The 26,539-nt window shown below is 51.8% G+C and overlaps 1 protein-coding gene across 2 annotated transcripts; it reads left to right on the top strand.

The window, feature by feature from the left end:
• Window positions 1–295: 295 nt before the first annotated feature.
• On the top strand, window positions 296–25,658 carry UBE2V1 (ubiquitin conjugating enzyme E2 V1). Of its 2 annotated transcripts, XM_028523955.2 has the most exons (4): window positions 296–402; window positions 14,031–14,179; window positions 22,803–22,928; window positions 24,178–25,658. In XM_028523955.2, exons 1-4 carry the CDS (start codon window positions 381–383, stop codon window positions 24,322–24,324), a joined length of 444 nt encoding a protein of 147 aa, XP_028379756.1. In that variant the 5' UTR covers window positions 296–380; the 3' UTR covers window positions 24,325–25,658. The 2 variants fall into 2 exon arrangements, with proteins under 2 accessions (XP_028379756.1, XP_035865856.1); XM_036009963.1 differs by lacking the exons at window positions 296–402; window positions 14,031–14,179 and adding an exon at window positions 14,206–14,365.
• Window positions 25,659–26,539: the final 881 nt, after the last annotated feature.

Raw genomic sequence — 26,539 nt, 5'->3', positions numbered from 1 at the left:
GATGTAGCGAGGATCCAACCAGATAGGAAAATGCCCGAAGCGAAATAGACGCTTTTTTACAGCTTCCTTCCCTTCTACTTCTTTTACAGCTGCGCCCCCCCAAGACGGATCACCCCTGCCCTCTCCCCAAGCACCTCAATACCTCCTTCGCACCCGAGCTCGGAAGGACATGCAGGATGCTGAGCCCTCGCGCACACAAATATTTGCTCACTGTAAATAGGCAGGGGGAAAAAAAAAAACTCTCCCCCGCGTCGGGTCGCGTGGTCTGCGGAGCGGGCGTCAGCGGCGGCGTCTGCGCGTTCGCGCACGCCTGCGCAGAAGGGCCCGGGATCGGGTGGGGGGTGAAGAAGGGGCCGGCCTTCGAGCGACAGCGACGCAAGATGGCAGCCACCACGGGCTCGGGTGAGCGGGGGTGCCGGGGCCGGCGGGCTGAGGGAAGGCGGGCCCCGACCGGGGATCGGGGACTCGCAGAGGCCCTTGCAGCGTGAGCGGGGCCTTGGCGCTGCCTCTGTCCGCCCGGCTCTGCGGCGGCGACCCGGCCGGCCTGAAGTGGGGAGGAGGAGCAGGCTGCGGCCGGAAGCACGGGCGGGGGCCTGAGGGGCCTGTGGGCGGCGCGGCGAGGCCCAGAAGCTCCCTTGGGCGGCGTGAGGGCCCCGCTGAGAAGAAGGGACGGGCCCCGCGGCGCTGCTGAGTGGCCTAAACGGGACAGTGGCGAGCCTAGAGGCACGCTCGAGGAGATCGGGGCCGGCGGCTCTTTGGGGAGGACGAAGGGTTCCCCACAGGAGGAGGAGGCGCCCCAAAGCTGATGGAAGTCCTCTCCTGGGTGCTGTGGGTGCGGGGGAAGGGGGAGCCTGGAGATGTCCGTCTGGCAGGGACTTCGAGAAGGCCGTCGGGATGGGTGGGAGGAGGCACCGAGACCCGGAGGGAAGACCGAGAGGATCCCTCCCCCCTTGGCTGCGCGGACGCTTCCAGCGCTGGTTCTGGGGACGGGGTTAAGCCGAGGGGACGTCCGTTTTAATCTGGAAAGGGGATCCTTAGGAAGTCTCCATTATAATCAGAAAAGAATGGGGAGCCTTGGGCTGGCTGCTCCTGGGGCGGGGGGGTCCAGGGCGTCTCCCCATGATCGGTGAGCGGGGGGCAGAGGGTGCTGGCCGGTGCGGCCGGTCGTGAAGGGAGTGACCCTGTCGTCCGCAGCCCCCGTTTGAGGACACAGATGCTAGGAGGCAGGCTCCGGTGGGGCGGGAGCGGGGAACCTGCGATATTGGGTGAAAGGCAGGTGAGCTGGCAGCCGCGAGGGTTTCAGAGATGTGTCTGCCAGAGGGGGACGATCTCCTCCTTCGTCGGGTGAGGGGAGCTTGCCCCGGAAGGGTCTGTTTTAGGGAGACCCCTCCGGCCACTGGAAATACGCATGCGGGGTCCGAGGGCCCAGCGCGATGGGACTTCCTGCGCGGCTGCTTAGGGAAGGGAGGCGGGCGAGCAAGACCCCGCTTCTCCGGGATGGGCAGCGGGACTGAGGGATCCCCTTGGGGAGGGGGAGTCCGCCCGGTCCCTGGTAGGCCAAGAGAAGCAGCGCTTATGTTGAGACTGGGTTCCCTGCTCTGCACCCCTAAGAGGGCCCGGGGATTGGCTCCCCCCTCCCCCAAAGGCCCGTTTCAGACTTAGCATCCCACCGTTGGACCTGGGGTGGTTAACACCCCGAGGAGGCGGGGCACGGGGGGAGGGTTGGCTGGCCGAGGTCCCCAGAGGAGCTGATTCCGGAAGTGCGGGGTTTGGGGGCGCGGGTGTCCCTCTTTTGTTGAGAAGGCTGTGCCCTGGAGTGCCTGCCGGTGCTGGTGGCCGAGGACGCCTCCCAGGTGGGGGCGAGCTCGCAGGGAGGAAGTGACCAGGGCCACTAGCCTGGGTCCTGAAAGCCTCGGCATTCACGGCCGCAGCAGCAGCAGCAGCAGCAGCAGCAGCAGCACTGTTAGGGCTGCCCTGAAAGGAGCGGCTGAGTGGAGGCCGTCTGTCCAGGCTGGTGTTCTCCGGGATCCCAGGCAGCCGTCCTTGTCTGGCTGTGGGTGGGAATAGGAGGCAGTGGATGGGGGTGGGGGTGGGGGGGTCTGACCAGCCTGACCTCCCTCGGGTTGCCTTTTACGCTAGAGCAGGGGGTCTTCCGGGAGGGCAGAGGAGACCACAGGTTCTCCCCAGACTGCAGTTTCAGTGGAAACAGTGCTGAGTCGATTCGTTACCGGGACAGCGCAGGCACTGTCAGAAGAGAGAGGCTGAGGCAGGCCAGGCTGCTGTGGGAGACTTCTCCCCAGAGTGACCCCCCCTGCCAGGCTGCTCTGAACTGGGAAAGGGAGGTGCGATGTGCCCGTGGCCGCCAGCGTTCTGGCGGCATCACATCCCAGCCCTGTTGCCAGTCACTTAACACTGGCCACCTGTAGTCCAGAGTGCCAGCGACCTGATCCGAAGCCCCTGAGGCCCTGCCCGTTGGAGAGCGCTTCAGAAGAGCAGTGGTGACCCTCCGAAGCGGCGTCAGCTGCTCTCTGGCGCAGTCAGCGGAACGCTTCTGCACAGTTTAGGGAGCGGGGGCAGGCTCCCAGGGGCCTTAAAGTGGTCTCCCCACACTCCTCTGCCGGTGCTTTCCGCAGACACTGATAGAGGGGCTGCTGCGCCTCACTGTCAACAGCGGGCAAGGCCGGCATGGCCCCTGTCCTAGCGGAGCTCCTCCCCTCGTCAGGGAGAAGAGAAGGCCGTGGAGGAGCAAATAACAGAGACAGTGTCAGACGGCAGTAAATGCTGGGAAGGAGACCCTGCCGTGTGGGAAAGGGTGTCTGGAGAGGGGGTCAGGGAAGACTTCGGAGAGGGGCGTCTGAACTGAGACACATGATGGGAGGAGCCACTGGCAGGAAGGGCGTCGCAGGCAGGAGACGGGGAGACAGTGAGTGCAAAGGCGCTGTGGCAGGACCAAGCTGGGCACGTTGAAAGAAGAAAATAAAGGCCTTAGTGTGCAAGAGAGGCGTGCTACAGATGATGAGCTGGAGAGACATGGCTTTGGATTTTGTTCAGTGTGAAGGGAAACCATTGAACTAATGTGTGGTATGAAGTACAGATACTCAGTAAATATTTGTTGAATGAATAAGAGTCTGAGAAAGAGGGGATGACAAGACCCGACCTGCGCCCCCAGGCAGTGAAAGCAGCACAGAGCGCTAAGAGGGGAGGCTGAGAGACCTTAATTGGGCTGAACTACAGTGAGTGTACCGACCTCTTTGCTTTCTAACCCTGGGAAGTCTTTCAGGTGTGGTCAGGGGACCTGAGGCCTTCCTTAGTCGAGTTGAGAACAGGCCCCTCGATTGATCCGCCCCTGGTGGCCAGGAAGCAGCTGTGGAGCCTCTGAGTTCCTGTAAGGGCTGAACTTAGTTTTTCTGGTCACTGCTTTCACTCTTGGCTGCAGCACCTTCACGCCTCCCTTGCTTCTGCAGGATGTGATTTCTGCATGTATCCTAGAGGGGGGATTGTGAAATGTCCACTAGAATCCCTCCCTGTGCCCGTGCTGTGGCAGGTGACCTCCTCCTGCCTTGTCCAGGCTTGCAGGACCTCATACACTGGCTCCTGGCTGCCAGGTCCTTCTCACCCAGCATCCCACGGGCTTCCCTGACAGGTAACCGGAAACTGTGTGCCGGAAGAGTAAGCCCCAGCTGGGCATGGCTTTAAATTTGCATGCATTGGCGTGGCCTCATGCACACACGCAACCTACAGAGATCTAACCGTGTGGGCAGTGGAGGTCCCATTCCATCCAAGGGTGTTTCCCAGAGAGAGGCGGAGATGATGGGAACCTGTAGGCTCTTTGTTGATCTTGCCCCGAAGTGTCTCACTGTGCGCGCATCTTGTCGTGCCTGTTGTAGCCTAGTGCCTTTCGTACACCGTGGGCCTGGCTTCAAGAAAACTACTCCATCCAGTGCTCAGCTGAACAGACAGGCATCTGCGCCAGGGGTGGGGGAGCGCTTTGCCGGGTGGTACACCCTGTTGCTCCTCTCGGGGACTGCCAAGGTTGATTTTGAGGATGACAATTTTCCCCTTCACAGTGACTTTGAAACCACCCCTTCCCACCAACCACATTCTCTTTCTTCCCTCTTCTCTTTCACGTGAATGTCGCTTACAGTAATTTGATGAAAGTGGAATACAAAATGTATTCCTGGCCCCTTGGTATTCCATTCTGGGTAATATGAGGTCCACTTCTAAGGAAGCTGTTCCTTAGACCTTACACTCAGTAACTCGTGCTTGTTGGGCTTGGGGACCCCCACCCCATATCATGTACAACGTGCGTGCAAGCCCTTCAGACTTCTTTCTAAGCTGCGCTCCTCAGGCTCGCGGCGGGCTGGATCTGTGTTACGTACGTCATCTCGTTTCTCAGAGCGGCCCCGTGAAGCAGGTGACCGTTGTGAGTGTGAGGAAACGGAGGCGCAGAGCCAGGGCCTCGCAGAGCCAGGGTACAGAACCAGGACGGTTCTGTTCCAGGACCTGTGCCCTTGGCTGCGTTGTTGTCGCTCTTCCAGCCCCGTCGCCTGTTCTGCAGCTCGGCATCCCGAGTTCCTGCCACCCTCGGCAGGTCCGTCGACGTTTCTGCCTCAGCTGATTCTTTCTTTCATGGGCGGGTAGTGGTGACTGTCAACTAGGATTCCTTCCTTGCCCTTGCATTCTTCCCATCGCAACCCAGTAGGTGTGGCCGCACGGCCGGTGCCAGGTCCTCCTGTTCCCCGTCCCCATTGTCATCCCGCCCAGCCAGAACCATCTCTCTCTCGCCTAGAGGACTGCAAAAGCCTCCTGCTTCCAGTCTTGCCCTTTTTCAATGGATTGGGCGTAGAGTTAACTCTGTCCTCTCCTTCACTTACTGTTCCTACACACTTCCCTCGTCCTGTTCTTCGTCTCCACCCTGTCAGAGGAAATCTGATCTTTGGCCGTGGTGTCCCTCACAGCCAAAAAAAAAAAAAAATCACAGGGTCTTGCATTTTTGTCATCAGGTGTTTGTTGTCACATTATCTGGGTTGTAAAGAATGATTGCCACCATTTCTTCTTCCCCTTAGATCAGTGGTTCTCAAATGAGTGTGCATCCGAATCACCTGGAGAGTTCATCCGCTCGCTGGGCCCCACCCTTGGAGTTTCAGATCCCTAGTTCTGTGGTGTAGCGCAGTGGCCTGGTGTGTGGCCTGAGAATTTGCATTTCTAGCAAGCTCCCAAGTGATTTGTAGGTGCAGGCCTGGGGACCGTACTGGAGAACCATTGCAGTAGAAGAGAGAAATGTGCTCATGGCAGGCACTAACCAGGCAGCCAGACTGCACTTGCCAGTTGCTCAGAAATAAAAGTTAACTTCCCCTAACTTTATATCCGCTTTTCAGGAACAATGAATCCAGATGCATCACCTTCTAGGCCTCCGTATTTTCCAGCCAGACTCCTAACTCAATGCACTGTCTTCCCTGAATAGGTAACCAAACCAGTTTCAGTTAGCAGCTTGCTTTTCAGGAGAAACCTTTGAGGCTCTGCCACTTTTAAATCAATACCTAGGCCAGGCCAGGGTTGTGGGAGCGGGGTGTGGGGGAATGGGTGAAGAGGTGAGGGGATTAAGAAGTACAGATAGGTAGTTACAGGATAGCCATGGGGATGTCAAGGACAGTATAGGAAATGGAGTAGCCAGAGAAACCACACAAGACCCATGGACAGGAGCAGTGGTGTGAGCGGGGCTGGATGAGGGGAAGCAAAGGGGGAAAAGTTGGGACAACTATAATAGCACAGTCAATAAAGTGTAGTTTTTTTAAAAAGATGGGCATGCTGTAATAGCTGCTGCTTTGTAGTCATGATTTCCCCAAAAGATGCTTCAAAATCCTTTTTGTACCAGAAATATTTTAATATGTTGCTGTGTTTCAGATTACTGCGTTAAATGTTATACTATAAATAAACACATTCTTTTAAAAAATGCTGTACTATGACATGGTGTAAAACCCTATCAAATATTCGTGCTTTTTCAACCCAAGTGTCGTACGCGTATTCTTTGTAATGTCCTGCAGCTGCTGGCTTTTCCGTTTCCGTCAGCCAGGAGAGTAACTGGCTGACTTTTGATGCTGACACAGATCCAGGGAGAATCCTTCTGGAAAGAAGAATTCTCAAGTAACAGGAACAAATGTTTTCTTTTTTAAAAAATCATGGATTTTCTGTGGTATTTTAGCACCTTGGTGAAGTTATCTTCACATTTTCATGGTTAACTTTTTAGTGGTTGAAGTCTATTAGCGGCAGTCACCTTGACCTCCTCTGTGCCGTCACTTGCCGCTGTTTCTCCGGCTGCCTTTTAGGAGTCAGGGTCACAGGTTAACGTCAGGGATCTGAACATTTAGGTTGATTCGGCGGATTAAAGTGCTGTAGGAAGAAAAATATGTTAGAGTGTATTTGATCTGCTGTGTTCCTGGGGTTTGGCATACATGGATTTAATTAATTTACTATATTCAGTGAAGTCTTTTGTTAAAATTAATATACCATAGTTTTGAGCTTCTACTCTACATTTGGGATGGGATGAGATCCTCACCTGTGCCTTAATACGCTCACAGGACCTTGGTCTCCGGGATCTCCGAACTCCACCAGTATTTGCACTCATGTCCTTGGGGTGCCCGTGATGTCCTAGGACTAGGATGTGGTCAGGCCACTTGGAGTACATGCTCTTGCTTTGTAGAAAATATTGGTGCATCAACTCTGTGTTCAGTTTCTAAATGGTTTGGAATACCAGGAGCATGCTTTCATATGTATTTTATGAAACAAAGTTCATTTTACAGTGAAGAATCCTTGGTTTTATGGTTTGAATGAAAACCCACTTTTCCCTCATTAAAAAGTAAGTTTCCCCCAAAATCTCGATTATACTTCATTAAAAAATAAAACTAAAAAAGATGAAAAGAAAGCTAGTTACCAGTAACAGTCACCTCAAGCCCGAGAACCGTCTCAGTGCCCAGGGTGCCGTGCGCAAGATGCTGTTTGCCCAGGAAGCATTTGTCGAGCACCTTTCCGCGCCAGACAGCCTGCCAGATTCGGGGGGGCGGGGGTGGGGGGGCAGGACCGGGTGAGTCACAGCTGTACTTGAGAAGCGCAAAGCATGAGTCAGACAACACAAGAGGAAGAAAATAAAATTAAAGAAAAAAAGGACAGTGCAGACACTGTGTGGGGGTAAAGGTGTGTGGGGGGAGGGGGGCCCTGAGAGGACCTCTGCAGGCTGGCTTCTAGTTTAAGATTCGTGTTTCTGCTTGAGATCATTATATTCCAGTGTTAATATGTGGTGTTTCTCAGGCTCTTTAAAATTCAGCTGAGCCTGTTTGATGGTGTTTATAATGTTAGACTTCTGTTAATAGTACTATGAGTGTCCCTGCTGTGTTTTCAGAAATAAACCAGAGTTAGAATTTTGTGACATCGAGCACCATTCTGAAATAATGTGCCTGGCTTAGCGCCGAGTCCCTCACTCACTCATTCAGCAAGCGTGGGAAGTGCACGCTCCGGGCAGAGCACTCATCAAGGTACTGAAGTCAGCAGTGCACAAAACCGATGAAGTTTTACCCTCGTGAAGTTTATGTTCAGATTCAACAGACAAATTAATTTCAAGTGGTAGTGAGCGCTGTGAGACGGAAAGCAAAACAGGGAACGGAAAGTTACACCTTCATGAGGATTAAGGGAGCCAGCCAGCTAGTTAGAGCTCTGGACGGAGTAATCTAGGGTGAGGGGACAGGAAGTGCATAGGTGGGAAGGCAGTTGGCTCATTCAGAAACTTAAAGGAGGACGGGGTGGCCGGGGAAGGGTGCAGGAAGTGGGAGTTGGAGAAGCAGGTGCATCGCTGTAGGGGAGGTTGGGAGTTTGGGTGTGTACTGCTTGCAAGGGGGGTGCCGTGGGGAGGGCTTTGAGTAGGGGAGAGGTGGATCTAACTTACCTCTAAAAGGCTCACTGTGGAGAAGGTAGGCCAGGTAGACATAACAGGTATGCTGAGGCGGTGTGGACTGCAGTGGTCACAGTGCAGGTGGGGAAAATGGTCATATCTGGGGTGTATTTGGAAATGGGTTGGCTATGGGATATAAGGGAAAGATTTCTTGTTATGACTGCAAGATCTTCGGCTAGAGCGATCTGGTACGATACACTGAGATTGAAGAGCGGGTAGGTTTTAGTTTTTGAGTAGTATGAGGGTTTTTGGAAGTTTCTAAGTTGGAGAGACCTGTTAGGCATCTAAATGGAGATGCCTAGAAGGCAGTTGTTTGAAAATGTAAATGAGAGCGTCATCAGCTTCCCTGAGCTGAGTAGAAGCACGTGGGTGATAGAGTAGGCAGAGGAGCCCGGTCTGTGGGCTGTGCCCGGAGGAGGCCCGCAGCTGGTGCTGGGAGGTTAGGGAGGTGGAAAGAACCTGGAGCTGAGGAAGAGTTAGAGGAAGGAGCGATCAGGTGCTGCTGAGAGCTCCGGGAGCTCGGAGTGGGGACTGAGGGTTGGTGCCCCTGACGAGAGCAGTTCTGGTGAGTGACTAGGCAGAAAAGCCCGATCGAAGTAGGTGCAGGTAGCATGAGGAATTGCAGGCAAGGAGTCTAGTCAGCCCTTACGAGGCTTTTTGCTAAAAAGGAACAAAGAAATAAGATGGTAGCTAGAAGGGCGTAGAGGGTCAAGTGAGGGATTTTTTAAATCTTATGATGGATACTACAGTGCTGACTGGGGTTCCCTTCATTCCCTCATCCCGCCACCCACAGGGAGGGGCAGGAAGTTCTGAGAGCCTCAGGGTGGCTGGGGCTCTAAGTCACTTGCACGGGCTCACAGCTAGATTGCTAGAAAGTTGTGGAGCAGGGTCGTGAGCCAGTGCTTTCAGTCCTCTGCTGAGAAATTAAAGAATTTTCTCTGAAGTATACTACACTCTGATTCTTATTGGTGAAAAATAACTTAGCCGTTACCCCGACCAACCTTTTTGAAATGGAGTGGTAGATCAGGTATCTTATTGTGGTCATAAAAAGTATTTAAAGATCACCCTGGCCAGTGTGGCTCAGTTCGTTGGAACATGATCCTGTTAACCAAAAGGCTGCAGGTTCAGCTCCCTCTCAGGGCCCATGCCCAGGTTGCAGTTTGGTCCCAATCCAGGTGCCTGGCTCCCCAGTCCCGGCACGCCCGGGAGGCAGGCAGTCGGTGTTTCCTCTTGCATCGATGTTTCCTCTAAAAATCAGTGAAAAAGTGTCCTCGGGTGAGGGTTTAAAAAAAGTATCTAAAGATCATTTATGTGAGTATACACTTACATGGAAGCCTGGGTTGACTTTGTATAGTCTTCGTATCAAAGATTCCTGTCTCTTCTGAAATAGAGTTTGTATGCTTTTTTATCCTTTGCTTGTTTTGTGTTTATTTTTTTTAATTTTCAACAAATATTTATCTGAAGCCTATGCGACATAGTAAAAATGGCATCTACCACCACAGTCATTTTAAATCCCTGCCGTAAATCTCTTAATATTCCTTCTGTTTTCTGCCTATCTAGGCCAAACAAAGAAGTTTGTTAACTTATGCTATCAACAATATTTGCTCTAAGCAAATGTCTCTGGTTTTGGAGACGGTTGGTATTGCAGTAGCACTTTCCTAATACGGCCTCCAGGCCTCCCAGCCCATGGTGAATGGTCCCCAGCAGTTCGGCTGTACCCCACATTTTACTCAGAGCCTTTGCAGCCCTGCACCGATCACCCTCAGGATGAAGTCCATCCTGACTAGTAATGGGGCCCCACCTCTTCAGCTTTCATCAAATTCAGAGGGGTCTGTGAGCCCCCCAGAGGTTGAGCAATATGGTCCTGTGATAGATTATGTTTGGCATATATTTTAATGATCCTTTTTTATTGAACTTGGTATGTGTACATCTCGTTTCCACAGTGAGACTTCACACTCTGCTGGGGAGGCCCCGTTTCTGTTTCTTTCACGGCACCTCTGAGGTCTGGCACGGTGTCGGGTCATTACCGCACGGGAAGAAGGCATGTGTGTGTGTGTGCAGCAGGGAAGGACTTCGCTGTGGAAGCTGTCGTGCTTTGCTGCTGTTCGTTTGACCTAACGAGTTAAAAAACACAGTCACTTAGGGAATAGCATTCAGTGAGATTCCCACTCTCTGAGAATCCGCGGTCCTTACTGCCGCCTGGGGTCACACAGCGGAGCCCGGAGCAGGCGAGGGAGCACGGCTGACGGGTGTCTGGGGAAGAGAGTTCCAGCCAGAGGGGACAGCGAGCGCCAGGGCCCGGAAGCAGGACCTGGCCTGCGGTGTGGTTGACGTGGGTCCTGAGAGTGTTGTTAATGTTTTGTTCGCTATGCAAATAACAAGAAGTAGAAGAAATCAGGAAAATACAGAAAAGGGAAACAATCACCCATGATCTTTGTACCCAGAGATACCCACTCTTGCCACCTTGGTCTCTGTCCTTTCCAACTTGAACTTAAGATGTCACTCGGCATCTCGGTTAGCTGACTGGGGCTGCCGTGACAGAATGGCAGGCGGGCGGCTCAGATGGCGCGTTGACTTGCTCAGAGTTCCCGCGCCTCGAAGTCAGAGCCTCCCGAGTGCAGGCGGCTGCCTGCCCGCTGTCCTCACACGGTCGTTCCTCCTGCTGTCTCTTGTGCGTCTCAGTTTCCTCTTTTTTAATTTAGTTTTATTATTCGTTGTATTGAATTTATTGGAATATTAATAATTTAGTTAATGAGCTCACATAGGTTTCAGTTGACAGTTCAACAGCACGACGTCTGTCTGTTGTATTGTGTGTTCACCATCCCACGTCAGGTCACCATGTATCCCCCCTTCACCTTCTTCTCCTCCCCCAGGCCCCCTGCCCTCCGGCGGTCACCCCATGCTGCTTGCTGTTGTCGGTGTCCCTGGGTCTGTCTTTCTTTCATTTCTTCCTTTTCTTTCTTTCCTTCCTCAGTCCCTTCACCCTTCTCCCCGGTGAAGGGATTGAGCCCCCACCCAGTCCCTACCCCCTCCCCTCTGACAGCCGTCAGTCTGCTTGTTCTGTGTATCCTGGAATCTGCCCAGTTCCGCTTTTCCTAAGGACATCAGTCAGCTCAGGTAAGCGCCACCCGGGTGGTCTCGCTTGAACTCACCACCTCCTGGAAGGCAGTGTTTCCAAGTGCAGTCCCATTCTGCGGGCGGCGCGGGGGTCGGGGCTTCAACAGGAATGAGGGGGAGCACAGTGCAGCCGCTGCACCACCGGTGACAGGTGCCTCGGGTGCTCACCGGTCTTCTGTCCGTGTGATTCTGTGCTCCTGGAGCATTCGTTTTTGTTAGTTCCGGTTTTTAAATGAACTGATAGTGATACACGGTGATTTTTTCCCTAAACCAAATTAGTTAGGATTATTAAAGATTTAGATTTACCACTTTCTGAACCAAAGATGTTGTATTCTCTGGCTTTTTGCTTGTAATGTCATCAGCATCCTTTAGTTGCGTGTTTGTTGGAGGACATTTAATTCAGAATGGCTAAAGAATCCAGTTGGTTGTTCTATGGATAGAAATGCCAGTGTTTCCCAGACAAGCCATTCAAGTATGATTTCAGGTTTTTGCTATTTGATATTTTGCTGTTTGATTTTTTTCAATCAACTGACTCTCTTGCTTAACATTTATTTTACTTTATTTATGCCCTCCCCGGAGGACATGCTTCTTGGTTTTAGAGAGGGGGAGAGAAACATCAGTCAGCTGCTGCCTCTTGTATGCAGCCCAGCCAGGGACTGAGCCCACATCCCAGGCATGTGCCCTGATCGGGAGTCGAAGCCATGGTCTGGTTTGCAGGACGACGCTCCAGCCAACTGAGCCACACCAGCCAGGGCCTACGTTTCTTTTAAAAAGGGGAGTTTTACCACCAGCATGAATGGGATGTTAGTATATATTACTTGCCCTAAATAAGTTATTCTTTTTTAAGATTTTATTTATTTTCAGAGAGGGAAGGGAGAGAGAGAGAGAGAGAAAGAGAGAGAGAGAGAGAGAGAGAGAGAGAGAGGGGGGGGGGGGAAACATCAATGTGCGGTTGCTGGGGGCCGTGGCCTGCAACCCAGGCATATGCCCTGACTGGGAATCGAACCTGCAACACTTTGGTTCGCAGCCCGTGCTCAATCCACTGAGCTACACCAGCCAGGTAAATAAGTTATTCTTAAAAGTAAACACATAACTGTAAAAGCAAGCGTTCACTCCTGTGCCCCCTACCGTCCTCCAGTGCGTTGCTCAGGCCGAAAGCCTGGGAGCCGTGGTGACGCCTGTTTCCCTCGTGCATCACAGGCCGTCTGACCGCCGATCTTACCGGCTCGGACCTCAGGACACCTGGGGTTCCTCGTGCTGCTTCTCACTGCCTTCCCTGCCGTCACCGGGTCCCAGCCGGTGTTACCTTTCTCGGGGTTCCGACAAGAGCCTCCTGGCCGTTTCTGCCCTCGCTCCCCTCACCGTGTCCTTCGCACGGTCGTCAGAGGGACCTGTCAGAAACAAGTCAGGTCCTGGTACTCCTCTGTTTGGAACCCCAGTGGCTTTTGTGTGTCACTCAGTGACAGCTGGAGTCCCTGATTTCCTGCTGCAGCGCAGTTGGCATCTTTGCCCGTCTTGGGCGCTGTGGGCAAGGTCCTGCTGCAGGCGGGGCTCTTGCACTTGCTGTTCCGCTGCCTGGAACACTCCCCTGCGGCCAGCCGTAAGCCAGGCTCCCGGTCTTCGGGTCGTCCGTCGTGACACCCGGTTGTAACATGACTTTTTGATCACCCTACTTAAAGTTGTAACTCCCCCGTCATTACTTTCTGCTTCAGAACACCACCTGGATGTGTCTTTTGTGTCAGTTCTTTTGGTCAAGTACGTGTGTCCCACTAGCGTGTAAGCTCCAGGGGGGCACGGCATTTCTGTGCCGTTCCCTGCGTCTTCCCCAGTGCCTAGAAAAGTGCCTGATGTGTGCAGTAGATGCTCAGGCAGGTGTTCAAATTGAATCAGTAGTAGCGTGCACCCACACTTTGGGAAATACTGAGACATACTGGGAGTGCCTTCCACGGTCTTGAGTCCCTCCAGGGGGTCTTTGTTCACAGTCACACGTGAAGGGCTACTTGCCCTCGAGATTCTAGCCCACGGGGGGCTCGGCACTTAAGGCAGAGAAAGCTGGCGGCATGCCTGGGTCCTGGGGGTTAGCCGGAGGAAACAGGCTGAATGCCGGGGTGGCGGGGTGCTCGGGCGGCAGCACTGACTGGAGGAGCAACCCCAGGAGACTTTCCCCATGCCCTCCCACAGTCCGGTCCCCTCTCGGCCCTGGCACCGAGGCTCTGCTCTGGAAGACCCCCGGGAACGGCCCCAGCCTCGGCCTGAACTCGGGAGGAGTGGCTGGAACCTGTGGGATGTGGCTGGGTGCTTGCCTTCGTGAGCTGCTCATCAGGCTCTGGGATTTGGGGGAAAGAAGTAAATCAGAGAACTGGCTACCTTCTTTTAGGTTTCTCTTCTCACAGAGAAACTGTGCCTGAAGTAACCTAAAATGTTACCCTCGGTGCCTTCGGTTGACCCTTAGTTGATCAAGAGGACGTCGTTGTTACTTGGTATAGCCAGGGCGACTCTTCCTCCCCAGGTGGTTTGAGTCACTCCGGCAGATGAGCACACTCGTCCCCTCAAAAGTGTGTGTTAGGAACAAAACAGATTGTTCCTTTTCTTCCAAGGCACTTTCGTTAGCCCTCGATGTTGATGGTTTTCATCTCAAATTAGTGGACCCAAATTAATCAATATTCCACGTGTAAACCTTTACCAAGTTTGTCAAAGCTGTGGGGGTGGAGTGGGGTATCTCTCTAGGTTTGGGCACCCCGCCCTGCTCCGGTCACCCCTTCACCTGTAACAGCACCCCATGCTCCTGGCTGGTTGTGCTGGTTGATTACCAGTAGCTTCGGAGAGCAGCAAGTCCAAAGAACGGCGACTCACGGCTATTACGTGCATGTTAGCATCTTCATTCCCACGTGGTTGTAATGAGCTAGTAGCTCTAGGTTTACAAGTTCCCCTGGAGTTGCTAGTATCTTGAATTTCTTTCCATTTATTTTAGGAGTAAAAGTCCCTCGCAATTTTCGACTGTTGGAAGAACTCGAAGAAGGCCAGAAAGGAGTAGGAGATGGCACAGTTAGCTGGGGTCTAGAAGATGACGAAGACATGACACTTACCAGATGGACAGGGATGATAATTGGGCCTCCAAGAGTAAGCGTCGAGCTACGGCTATAAATGTCAATGTCTTAAATTCACTGTGCCTCCTTTTAAAAATAGTAGCCTTATGACGGAAAGAGCTCACCAATGGTATATTTTCTGAAATGTGGCTATTCTTTTTTGACCAGTTTCAGTTTATATATTTGAACCTCCTCTGATGCAGTTTAATCCCTCTAAATGGTAAGCAAAAACCTGTTTAGACTCATAGTGTGAATTTACATGACAATGTAGATTGCAGTGAGGGTTGAGGTAATGGTACCCTCAGATGTAGTTTAGAGCAAACTCTTGGGCTTATCAAATAACAAGGCTCCAGATACAGCCAACGTTCCCGAACACAGTGTTGAAATAAACCTTGGAAAGCCTTCACGGTTGTGGTTTTCATTCGTTGTTCCCAGGTCTGCCATGCATCTGTATCCTGAGTTTTTGGGCCCTTGGACGAAGGGTCACTACTTCCTGCCTGGTCCTCTCTGGTCTGCCCCAGGCTCCCTTAGGCCCAGAGGCCATTGCAAAAAAGAAGACAGTGGAAGGCACCTCTCTTTTAGAGCTTTGTGTGTGATACGTGAGAGCTCCAGTCTTCATAATGCCAGCTGACCTTTTTTAATGGCACCATAGTAACCCCCCCCCCCACCCCGAGAAATGTCATTTAATTCTCAGGAGAACCTCTGGCCAGGTTATTTATCAGCTGCGTTCCACTGAACTGATAAGGAGACAGGCTCAGGGAGGCAGAATTACTTGCCACGTGGCTCGTAATTCCCAAACCAGGTCTTGCCCCAGAGGCTATGCTCTTAACCACTCTGCCACGTTGTGTCTCTCCTGTTTGTTTTGAGTTTTCCTCTGTCCCCGGCATAGAGTTGCCCGGTGTGAAGAAGTGATGTGAGGTGGGAGTGAAGAAATAGATCCCCACACTGTGACACTCTTCGGACACACAGTAGGAGATTTGGCTTCAGTGCAGCGGGGCCTCTCCCGTGTCGGCTTGTGCTTCAGGACGACGGTGTTCATTCTTTGCTCTCCACGCAAGGCCCTGCACCCGCTGGGGGGGGCAGAGAGTCCCGGCCAGAGCCCAGAAGTGTCGGCACACAGAGCGTTGGGACAGTCTGACATTGACCTTGTACGGTCGTGAACGCTCAGCAGGTGGCTGGCACTGCCGTGTGGAGTTAGTTCCTGACTCAATTTTTAACATTATAGTGGTGTTCAGGGTGTTTTTTTTTAAATACTCAATTTGCTTTTACTCATTTCTTGATCTTTTTTAAACCTATGAAAACCAGGATTTTCTGGATTTGTTAAATACTGGGGAAACGCGATCTAGAAAGCTCGTTCCTCCATGGAGACCATTGTGCTTGCTGTCCCTGAAAGTCTGCTGTATGACGATGCTTCCTTCACTCCTCTGCTTCTCCTTCTAAGAGTGGTTTAGAATTCTGGAGGATGAGAACTAGTGTCCCCTGCTCCTCACTCTGCAGAGCTCCTGGAAGTGACTAAGAGTGAATGGGCCGGGTGTGCAGTAGGTGTGTTCATCAACGGGCCGGTGTTCAGGTTCTAACAGCTTGACGGTGAGCCAGTGCACAGAGCGTGCACGCACTCAGTACCACTGAACTACCGTGTCTCCCCGGGTGTAGTGCCCGCCCACGTGTGATGCACACCCATGTTTTTGGCCCAAACTTTCATGGGAAAAAATCCTCTAATTTTTTAATTCAGTATTTTATTTATTTGCATTCAGATATTTGATTTTTGTATTATAAAGGAATTTTAGCATCTTTTTGAATATATGGTACAAGAAATCTTATGTAGCAAATAATTATAAAACACAGGAACAGACACAAGGTATTTCGGGTACTACCCATGTATAATGCACACCCTTGTTTTTCCCTCAAAAATTTGGGCAACAAAAGTGCATATTACACACGGCAAAATACGGGTGTGCACTTGAACAAATAAGTAAACAGGTGAAATAAACCACTAAGGTCTGTTGAAAAGATTCCATTCTACCAAAAACACGTTCGGTCACCCTGAGTTTTGGTTTCTCTCCTTCCCAAAGTGGCTGACGTTTCATGAGTAACCTCAGTGAGCCAGGTGCTCCCCATACAGCCTTTCAAAACAACAGCAGCTTTATTGAGATGTAATTCGCAGGCTGTAGAGTTCGCTTGCCATAGCATACACTTTTCAAATGTACAGTTCAGTGGTTGTTATACTCAGAACTGTGCGCCTGTCGCTGATGTCGAGACATTTTCATTATCCCAGAAGGAAGAACCCCAGCCCACTGGCAGTCACGCCCATTCTGTGCCCCCTCCACCCTTGACGGTCACTGATTTCATTTATCTCTGTGAACTTGCCTGTTCTGGGCATTTCGTGTAAATGGAACCATGTAACATGTGGTCTTTTGTGACTGTCTTTTACTCGGTATAATATTGTCAAGGTTCGCCCATTTAATAGCACTTACATTTTTATGACCGAATAATATTCCGTTATATAGTATACCATATTTTGTTTATCCATTAATTAGTTGATGGACATTAGGATTTTTTCCACGTTTCGACTATTGTGAAAGATGCTGCAAACATTCGTGTACAGATTCTTATGTGGACATACGTCTTCGACTCTCTCGGTGTCCAGGCCGAGGGCGGGCGTGCTGGCCCCTTGGGTAGCTCTGTGTTGAGCTACCCAGCCGAGGGCGGGCATGTTAATGAACTGCCCGAGCTGCTTTCCAAAGTGGCCGCACCACGCTACACTCCCACCAGCAACGCAGCAGGGTTTCAGTTTCTCTGCGCCCTCGCCTGCCCTTGCTGTCGTCCCTCTTGTCACCCCTGTAGTTTAGATCGCCCCCGCTCCCCAAGGCTAAAAGCAAACTGGTAACAGGAACTTTCTGCTTCTAGGTGCCTCCTGTGGCCAGTCTGTTTAAGGCTGGCTTACAAGGTGTATGTGTATATACGCCGTCACTGAAGCGTCCCTGTAGAGCACTCGAGCACCTCGTCTCCCTCTTGTGTTCCTGTCGCTGTGCGATCCCAGGGAAAACCCATCAGCATGGGAGAGGTGTATCTACCAGATGATCCTGAAACCCCACTAGGAATTTACTCAGCTTTTCTTGAATGTATTCCCCAGAAGCAAGATTATTTTTATGCAGCGTTTTCAATAGTAGCAAAATACTGGAAACCGCCTCCGGGTCTTTCAAGTTGACGATACTATATACTGTTTAGCTACTCAAATGAAGAAATAAATTTATGTGTGCTGAAGATGGGGTGAGCTCCATGGTATTTCAGGGAAAAGAGTGAGGTGCAAAGCTGTATACAGAGTTTGCTACCACATGTGACAGGGCACTGCAGGAGGAAAGGAAGAGGTCACACGTGCGTGATGCACGTGCTCTTGTGTGCTTGGGGTACTTTTGGAAGAAGAGAACAGACATTGATGATGGTGGCTGCCTTCTTCAAAAGAGATCTGGCTGGATGGCTGGGGCCAGGATGGTCATGGGACTTACTTTTTACCATATGTTTCTTTTCTCTTTTTTTAGATTTTATTTATTTACTTTTAGAGAGAGGGGAAGAGAGAGAGAGAGAGAGGGAGAGAAACATCAATCAATTGCCCCCTGCATGTGCCCCAACCAAGGACCAAACCCACAACCCAGGCGTGTGCCCCAACCCGGAATCCAACCGGTGACCCTTTGTTTCGCAGGACAACGCCCAACCAGCTGAGACACACCGGTCTGGGCTTCCATGTACCTTTTCGTACTCTTTGAGTATGCTTTAATTATGTATGTATGCTAGCTATTTGAATGCTTTTTTTTTCTTTTTTTAAGGGGAAAGCAAGTTCTCCAAATTCAAACCCACCCAAGTGCCCCTTGCAAAATGCGGGCACATGTTCAGCTGTCCACAGCGTTAGATGTGGGGTAGTTCTCCTTGGACCACAGAGTATTTCTGTTCTAACCTGTGGGCTCTGGACCTGCTGTGCTGGGTGACACCGACAGAAACGGGAAGCGAGTGGAAAGGAGTGAGCGCCTTTCTTCTTTATTAGTATCATGTGGTTGGCTTGACAGTTCAGCCTTCAGCTTGTAGACTGTTGCTGTGGCCCTAGGGTTGAACTAGGGAAGTGAGTAGTTGCTGTGGCCTCTTGGTGGGTCCCCTGGCTCCCTCAGAAGGATGCCCTGCCTTGTGGAGAGAGGGGGAGTTTCTGTGTGGAGCAAGCGGTGTCTAGGGAGCATGTGTGGGGGCTGGCGAGTGAGCTCCAAGCCTGGCTTTCCCTGCTCTGCGGTGGGTCCTGGGGCTGGTGCTCAGCAAACTACATTTTCCTTCGTCAGCTGGCTTCCTGTTAGGGTCACCACTCAGGACACAGGGGGGGCCCAGAAGGTGGGAGAGGGGACTTGCTCCTCCTGGTTTGCCAGTTGCTCTGTCTATGCCACTCTGGTGGCACAGCCCTCCATTCTGGCAGAAACTACGGGCTCCAGCCTCCAGCTTTTGGGGACACTCCCAGCACCGACCGCACAGCACCCCCTCCTCAGAGGTCATCGATCAGCTCCCGAGACCTCTCCTCTGAGCCTTCAGTCTGTCTGGCTGCAGCCTCTTCCCGTTGTTCCCCCAGCCTTTGGGGTTACCACCTGCTCCCTGCTGTTGTTATCCATGTTCTAGCTCAGGCCCCCTTAATCAGTCAGTGACACAGGTGTAACCCATTCCCTGTACTAACTCCTCTGTTACGGCACCTAGTGCGGTGCCCGTCCCCAGCTTAGCCCCTGCTCCGTGTTCCCACTTTCTTCCCCAGATTCACTGCAAGCAGCGGTTTGGTGTGGCTCCTTTTGCACCTGCCTCTGATCGACCTGCCCGTTTACACCTGAGTCAGCACGCTCTTCTCGGGCCCCACGCAGCTGCACTCTCAGAGGGCCCGCCCTTCCCTCTAACACGGCGTGCGCCCACGAGAAACACCGTTTTTCTGTAACTGCATAAAGTTCAGACTGAGGAGCAGTTGACATTCAGTTGACCTAATGTCACCATTTTATTATATATTAATTTAAATTTTGACATTTTCTTTGCGTAAATTTCTTTTTTCTTATACATTTTTCAAATAAATTTTAATTTATAATAGTTTTACAGAAAAGTTACAAAGATAATACTGAAAGTTCCCATTCCCCCCTGCACCCTGCCTGTTTCCTTTATTGTTAATATTTTATATTAATGTAGTACATTTGTAAAAACTACTGAACAAATATCGATACATTATTCTTAACTAAAGGCCATCATTTATCCAGGTGTTCTTAGTTTTTACTTACGTCTGTTTTCCGTTTCAGAACCCTACACAAGATACTACATCATATTTTGTTGTCATACCGTAGATTCCTTGAGGCTGTGACACTTTCGGGTTTTTCTTGTCTTTGTTGCCCTTGACAGTTTTGAGGAGTACTGGTCAGGTGTTTTGTGGAATGTCTCTCCTTTGGAATTTGCCTGATGTTTTTCCTCCTGATTAATATGTATGGGATTATCTCGTGTGTGTATAATTTTCAGGCCCAGGAAAAGCTTGTGATCGCAGGCTCTGGAGCTGTTCTGTCACGTGGAGGAGCACCCTGCGTGCGCAGGGGTGTCCCGGGGCCGGAGGCAGGCCTCTGTCCGTGTCTGGATCGTACGTGTGTTGCAGCTTGCTGGCTGCGCCACCAGCAGTATCGTGGTAGTGCGTGCGTCCGTCCCCACCTTTGGAAAGGCCACAGGGTGTCCGACGGTGTGAATGTGCCGTGTTTGCGGAGTCAGTCCCTTGCAGGCAGACATTTCGATCGTTGAGGTATTTTCCCGGAGGCTGACGGTGCTCTGTGTTTTGTGTGCAGGGAGGAGTCCGCCCGCGGGGCGCTCCTAGCAGGCGCCCTGCTGGCTGAGCAGGCCTGCCCGCCTTCTGGTCGGCACTGCCGGACTGTCCCGTGCAGCTCAGGCCCCGACAGCACTGGGAAGAGGTTTATTTCGTGATCAAATAATGAATCTGGAGAACTGCGTTCTTTACAGAGACAGAATGTTCTAGCAATTCTCCATCAGGCACATTTCCTTTCTGCCACAAAACCTTTTCACCAGGTCCCTAGAGCACTCAAACAGAGAGGAAAACCAGAGCCCTGTTTTCTAGAAAAACCTTACTTCGGGCTTTTCAGGGACCCCTCAGGGGTCTCTGTGCATGTGACCGGAGGCATTTTTCACTCTGTTTTAATGACGTTTCCAGCAGAACATGAGCGGTCAGAATTCACTGTGTATTTTTTTCTAAGAAGTGAGTCATAGCATGGATGTATTTAAAAATTAGATTTCGTAGCATCAAAGTGATGGTAAGGTCTGATCTGTGTAGCAGTCAGCATTCTGCTAGTGAGCTGCCCGCCTTCTCACCGCTTTTATGCTGCTGTTAATAGATGTCAGTGCAATTTTAGCCACATTGGTAAGCTGCCTAACAGACCAGCAGAGGGTACCTGCAAAATGTGGTATCGAAACATTTTAAAGGACTTTGTGATTTTGGCAGTTACCACAGGCTCATCCCCCAGGGACTTTTTTACGGAAGAAATTGTCTTTGAATTGTATGTCGGACAAAGCCATGGAGTGCACACACAGCTGGGGCCCACGCACTCGATGGGTGCCTTGTGTGGTTGCTGGTGGAGACCGCACCGGGTCCTGAGGACAGACCTTCTCTGTTGTCCGTCAGTCGGTCCGTAAAGAGAGCACGTCTCCCTTTGCCTCCCACTTGTTTCGTTTACTGAGTAATTTTCTTTCCTCTGAGGAAATTCCTTAGTGGCAACAAGCTGTTCATTTTAAATTAACATGGAGGGCAACATTCATTCATTCAACAAACATTGAGTACCAGTTCTGTTGAGGCCCCTTCCCTCCTTGCTCTGTGTTTGGCGGGGGGGAGGTCCCACACCACCAAACTGGGTGTCAGTCTCAGGTGGCGGGGCGAAGGACACTTGGGAGCTGCATGAGGGACTGGCGGAGGGGCCCCAAGGGAAGGCAACCTGGCAAGTAAGCAGACCAGAGCACGGGGGGGGGGGGGGGGGGGGGGGGCGGAAGAACAAAAGGAGAGGAAGGCAGGGGTGCGCGGGGTCGGATCGGGAAACTTGGGCTTCCTTCTCGGGTCACTGGGAAGCCTTTGGAGGGACGGTTTCCAGGCTGAAAAGGCCAGCCGGGCCGCTGTGTGGAGAACGGAGTGTAGGGAGCCAGAGAGAAGGCAGACTTGGGAGGTTCAGATGAGGGTCCCCAGTGGAGGAAAGGGGGTGGGTGCGGGGTCTCTCTTGGGGGTAGAAGCCGAGACTGGTGATCAGAAGGTAGGGGGTGCAGGAAGAGGGGGTCGTGGCTGGCTGCTAGGTTTCTGCTTTAACTACCTGCGGACGGTGGGGCAGGTGGAGGGCAGGTGGAAATCCAGATACAAGCTTCGGTTTTGTCGTAGTCGGAAGCCTCTGTTAAGTGGACGTGAAGGGTTTCTGTGGACATATTATGAATGTCTTCTGAATCTCAACATACGTTCCAGTTTTATTATTTGGGACAGGTCACTGTTTAGACAGGGTTTTCAGGGGTTTAAGTCACATCCTCTGTCGTTTATTTCCCCGAAGACCGCCAGATGTCGCTGTTTTCTAAGGAGCACTCACGGGTGCCGCAGGCACTGAGGAAGGGGCCCAGGTGCCAGAGACGGGAGCCACAGGGGTGGCCCCTGCCTTCGAGGACGAGGGCGGCCGTCTGATGGGGAGGCATTGCCACAGTGCGGTCCTCAGACACAAGTGATAACGCGGCGTGATAACAGGACAGCCGTGGACTGGCCTCCTGCCCTGCGCAGTGCTGGGACCGGGAGGTGCTGTCTGCATGGGGCTTTGAAGGCGCTGTGGTAGGCAGTTCAGGTGGGGGCAGGGCGCTGTGGGCAGAAGGAACGGCCTGGCAGTGGCGGCACGTTTTGCTGCTCATCAGGCAGTGAGAAGTTCACTAACGTGGGAGATTGGACTTGCCCAGTGTTTCCCAAAAAGGGCATGGCTGGTGTTTGAAGAAGGAAAATATTTCATGTAGGCCCAATGGCCTTGGTGCTCTCCCCACCCCACACACACTGAATGTCAGTCCCTCGGGTCGTCATAAAGACGGCGGGCTGGGGTGGGGGGTGGCACCTGCTGGCTGAGGTCCCTTGCACAGGGCACAGCCCCGGAGTGGTGAAGGGGGAAGCAGCTCTCGTATCTACACCCCAGCCCCACCTTCTGCTTAAGTTTGAAATTCTCTGAAGAGCTGCCTGTTCTGTGCTTTGGACACAGTGACATTGAATACACTGGCTGAGGACCCTGGTGTGCATGGACCTTTCGTGTGGCTCCCTGAGTGGAGAATGCCTCTTGCACACCGCCTCAGAATCCAGGGCGGCTCTGCAAAGTCGGGAAATTAACGTAAAAACAAGTCCTGATTGGACTTAATAGTATTGACCAAAAACTTCCACGATGCTAACTTTTTTGCCTTTTCTATTCTCCCAAGGCCAGAATTCACAGACACTAGTGTAGGGACCGATGCCCACTGGCTTATCGAATGTGACGGGTGGATCCGTGCGGTGGGCACAGCGGCACCGGTTCAGCGGTCGGGGGTGGCGGGGACTTCGGGAGGTCTGCCTGAAATGTTGAGTCTCTGTAATTGCCTGACATCTCTGTACCCTTCTCTTCCAGACAATTTACGAAAACCGAATATACAGCCTTAAAATAGAATGTGGACCTAAATACCCAGAAGCACCCCCCTTTGTAAGATTTGTAACAAAAATTAATATGAATGGAGTTAATAGTTCTAATGGAGTGGTAAGTTGTTTTTTCTGCCCTGCCTGTTCCTCGAGGTTGAAAAATGCTCTGTGCTTTACCCTCAGGGTCACTTTGGCCTGATCCCACGTGTCCCTCAGATGATAAATTAAAACGTGCTGCGGTATGGACACGTGCGGATTTGGGGTGGGGGTCTGTCTCCCAGTTGTATCTGACCATCCCCCACACAGCACCTGCTCGGGGCCAGCACTGTGCTGGCCACTGGGGGATGGGCACTCCCTCCGCCCTCTGATACCTCCCAAGGCAGAGACGAGGATCCTGAGGCGGGGGGGGGGGGGGGTGATCTTGCCCCCCAGGGTCACACTTCTACCTCGTGGGCCTGATTTGTGGGCCACTGGTGTATCATATATATATTTAATCTAATGGCCTGGCTTTTTTAAAACTTCTTTTCACTATCGTAAATGGAAACTAGTCTCACTTGTCATAAGGCAGTAATGGCAACAAGAAATACGACAAAACCAAAGAAGAGTTAACAGATTCTTCCTCCTCCCGTTGCCCACCAAAGGCACGGAGTCTGTGAGACCCGCTGTCTGTTCAGAGGGGAGGTCAGTAGGTGTTCAAGGGCGTGGCTCACGTGGCATCATGTGAGCCAAGCCTGTATTTTGAGGCACTCCAAAGATGTGGGGGGAAGGGGGGAATTGGAAAGAATTCTGTTACTGTATGTTCAGAGTTTAATATTGTATCTGAGTTCCACCTACAGTCTAGAAGTCAACCCACATTTTTGAGAAATGTCTTTTAGGGCATCTGTGTCAACTGGGGAAGGATGACTCTGAGGCAGGCCCCTGTCACTAGAGCTTGGGTCCAGGCCACCCAGTGTTTGGTCCTCCAACCACCCTGCACAGCTGTGCCATCTACCGCCTGGGTGGGGGGCCGAGAAAGGACAGGCCCTGAGCAGGGCGGCAGCGGCGGCCAGCCCGCGGGCAGGTCACTGATTTAGAGCTGGGTGTGCGGAGTCTTGCCGAGAATCAGGGCCATTTCTCCAGAGGTGGCTTTACTTGCCCACAATTCCTTCTTCCAAGCAGTGAGGGTCTGGGTCACAGAAAGAGCAAAACAGACTAGACTGGCGGGAGGTGTCTTGCAGGTACTCTGCGTGTCAGATGGCCCTGTGCGACCAGCGTGTCCAGCTTGAACAGTGCATTCTGCTCGAGTCTGCGCTGCGGCGCGACTCCGGCGTTCGGCACTCTTTCATCGGGAGCCTGGCGGTGATCTGTTCCTGTTTGCCTTTTTCTAGGTGGACCCGAGAGCCATATCCGTGCTAGCGAAGTGGCAGAACTCATATAGCATCAAAGTCGTCCTGCAGGAGCTGCGGCGCCTGATGATGTCGAAAGAAAACATGAAACTGCCCCAGCCGCCCGAAGGACAGTGTTACAGCAATTAATCAGAAGAGAAGCCGCAGGCCCGCCCTTCCCCTATTCGATTTAAGCAGTCTTCATTTTCCACAGTAGTAAATTTTCTAGATACGTCTTGTAGACCTCAAAGTACTGGAAAGGAAGCTCCCATTCAAAGGCAATTTATCATAAGATACTGTAAATGATACTAATTTTGTCCATTTGAAATATATAAGTTGTGCTATAACAAATCATCCTGTCCAGTGTAACCACTGTCCACATAGCCGAACTTCTGGGATCAAGAAAGTGTATTTAAATCAGCCCCCACCGTAATCGGCGGGCGCACCTGACGCAACTGTGAAAAGACACACCACACAATCACCTTGCTGCTGAGTACATGGCCTGGGGTCTCTGCCTCCTCCCGGCCCCCCCCCCCCCCCCCCCCCCGCCGCCCTCCCCTTCCCGGCAACAGCCCTCCAGCTCGGGGCGGCTCCTTAGAGTAGATGTGAAGGTTTCAGGTCACAGCCTGTGGGACTACTGCTGGGTGTGTGGGGGTGCTTCGTCTGCACCCCTGGTTTCTTTTTTAAGTCTTAAACGATGTCCCCCTTCCAAGCCATCGTCCCTCCCCACTCTCTACCACCACCCTTGGCCGAAGCATAGATTGTAACCCCCCTCTGCTCTCCTCTGAAATTGGCCTTTGGCGAGGAATTCAGGGCTTTCCCCGTATCTTCTTCCCCCTACCCCCACCTTTATATCGAGGGGTGCTGCTTTCTCCTTACTCCTCCTCAAGTCCCTTTCTAAATGGCTCCACCCAACACTATCCGTGACACTCCCTTGCTTTGGCCGGAAGCCATCAGGTGAGGCTGGGAAGAGCCTCTGGCCCGCCTTGCTGAGTTCCGGAACCGCGTGGGTTACTCCACCAGCCTGGGAGATGACCGTCGGGTCCTCCGCCTGCCCCTCTGCTGCCCCCATCCGCTGGCGCGTTTTCTTTTAGCTCAGGAAGGCCACAGAAGACACTCGTAAGCACACATGATCCCTCCGGATGAATTTCTTTCTGTCCCTACAATTGCTTTTGCTTTTACAAATTGAAGTTTTAAACAGGGCTTTCACTTGGTCATCGTTGCCATCCATTCGGGTCTAGTTTGGAATCTGACAACTGGAACAAAAAGAACCTTGAATTCGGTGCATACTTTGGTTTTGGTGCTGTAGCTTCTCGCGGTCCTCAGCAGGGATTAAGAAAGAACTCGGTGTGCACCGCAGAACCCCAAAATTGGCGGGCTCGATTTCCTGGCTAAACGCTCCGATTCTCCACTTTTCTGTTCAGGACCACTAAGCGCTGACATGTGGGTGCATACGAAATAAAAACAACTCATTGTGTTTTGAAGGGGTTTTTTTGGTGGTTGGTTTTTTTTTTTTTTTTTTTGGTGGTTTTTTTTTTGTTGTTGTTGGTTTTTTTTTTTTTTTTGTAATTTAGTGTTTGTGTAAAACCACCTTTCAAAGCAGCAACTATCCACTCTGAAAAGCACCTGATGTTTCCATTCATCTTTTTCTGGGGAAAACCTTAGTTGTGAGGATTTAACATCCTGTAAGTAAAGTTTAACATAACAGTATTCCATAAGCAGCCTTTTTATTGTCAGACCATTGCCTGGTTTTAATATAATAAAAAAAAAAGTGTGCGTTAATATTTAAGCCGCTGTGCTCTCCTTCCTTCTGGCACGTAACAGGGACAGAATTGGACGTTTCGGACGCTCTGGGCTTGCCGCGGGTGCTCCAGGGCCGGCTCAGCAGACGTGCGCCAGGCTTTGGAAGCCGAAGGGCAAAATGGAAGACAGCCTGTAGATATTTATGATATCTACAGAGAAAACAAGTTTCCACAATTTTTCATTGATGAAATTCAAAATACAGTGATGGAGCATGACTTCTGTAATGTCTCGGGCCTACTGATGAGAAGAGGGGAATTCTTTTCTTAGGGGAGAAGGTTCTGCTTCGTCGGGGTACAGAGTAGCCCCTGCTAGCGAATCCGTTGCACGTGTTCGTGTGTGAAACTCGTTCTCCGTTTGAGGGGTCGCCCGGAGGCAGGCGGTGGGCCGGGCTTGTCCCACAGATGGTGGTCTGCCAGCCCTGTCCTGAGAGACTAGTAAACGAACGGAGGGGTGGCGTGCTTTGGTTTAGGGTGCTGTGTGTGACTCAGTCGGTCTCTAGAAGCTGTTTATTGGCTGGCTTTAGTCTATTGGAGGGGGTGAGGTGGGTTTCACACGTATTTCT

The sequence above is a fragment of the Phyllostomus discolor genome, chromosome 9, assembly GCF_004126475.2.
Source record: "Phyllostomus discolor isolate MPI-MPIP mPhyDis1 chromosome 9, mPhyDis1.pri.v3, whole genome shotgun sequence".
NCBI lineage: Eukaryota > Metazoa > Chordata > Mammalia > Chiroptera > Phyllostomidae > Phyllostomus > Phyllostomus discolor.
The sequence above is the reverse complement of the archived record's forward strand: the minus strand, read 5'-3'. Positions and strand labels throughout refer to the sequence as shown.

Excerpts from the sequence above, each read along its gene's own strand:
- UBE2V1 (XM_028523955.2), top strand. The coding sequence starts at position 381 with ATGGCAGCCACCACGGGCTCGG. Across the intron at positions 403-14,030 it reads GGCAGCCACCACGGGCTCGG|GAGTAAAAGTCCCTCGCAAT; the intron begins GTGAGCGGGGGT and ends CATTTATTTTAG. Across the intron at positions 22,929-24,177 it reads TTAATAGTTCTAATGGAGTG|GTGGACCCGAGAGCCATATC; the intron begins GTAAGTTGTTTT and ends GCCTTTTTCTAG.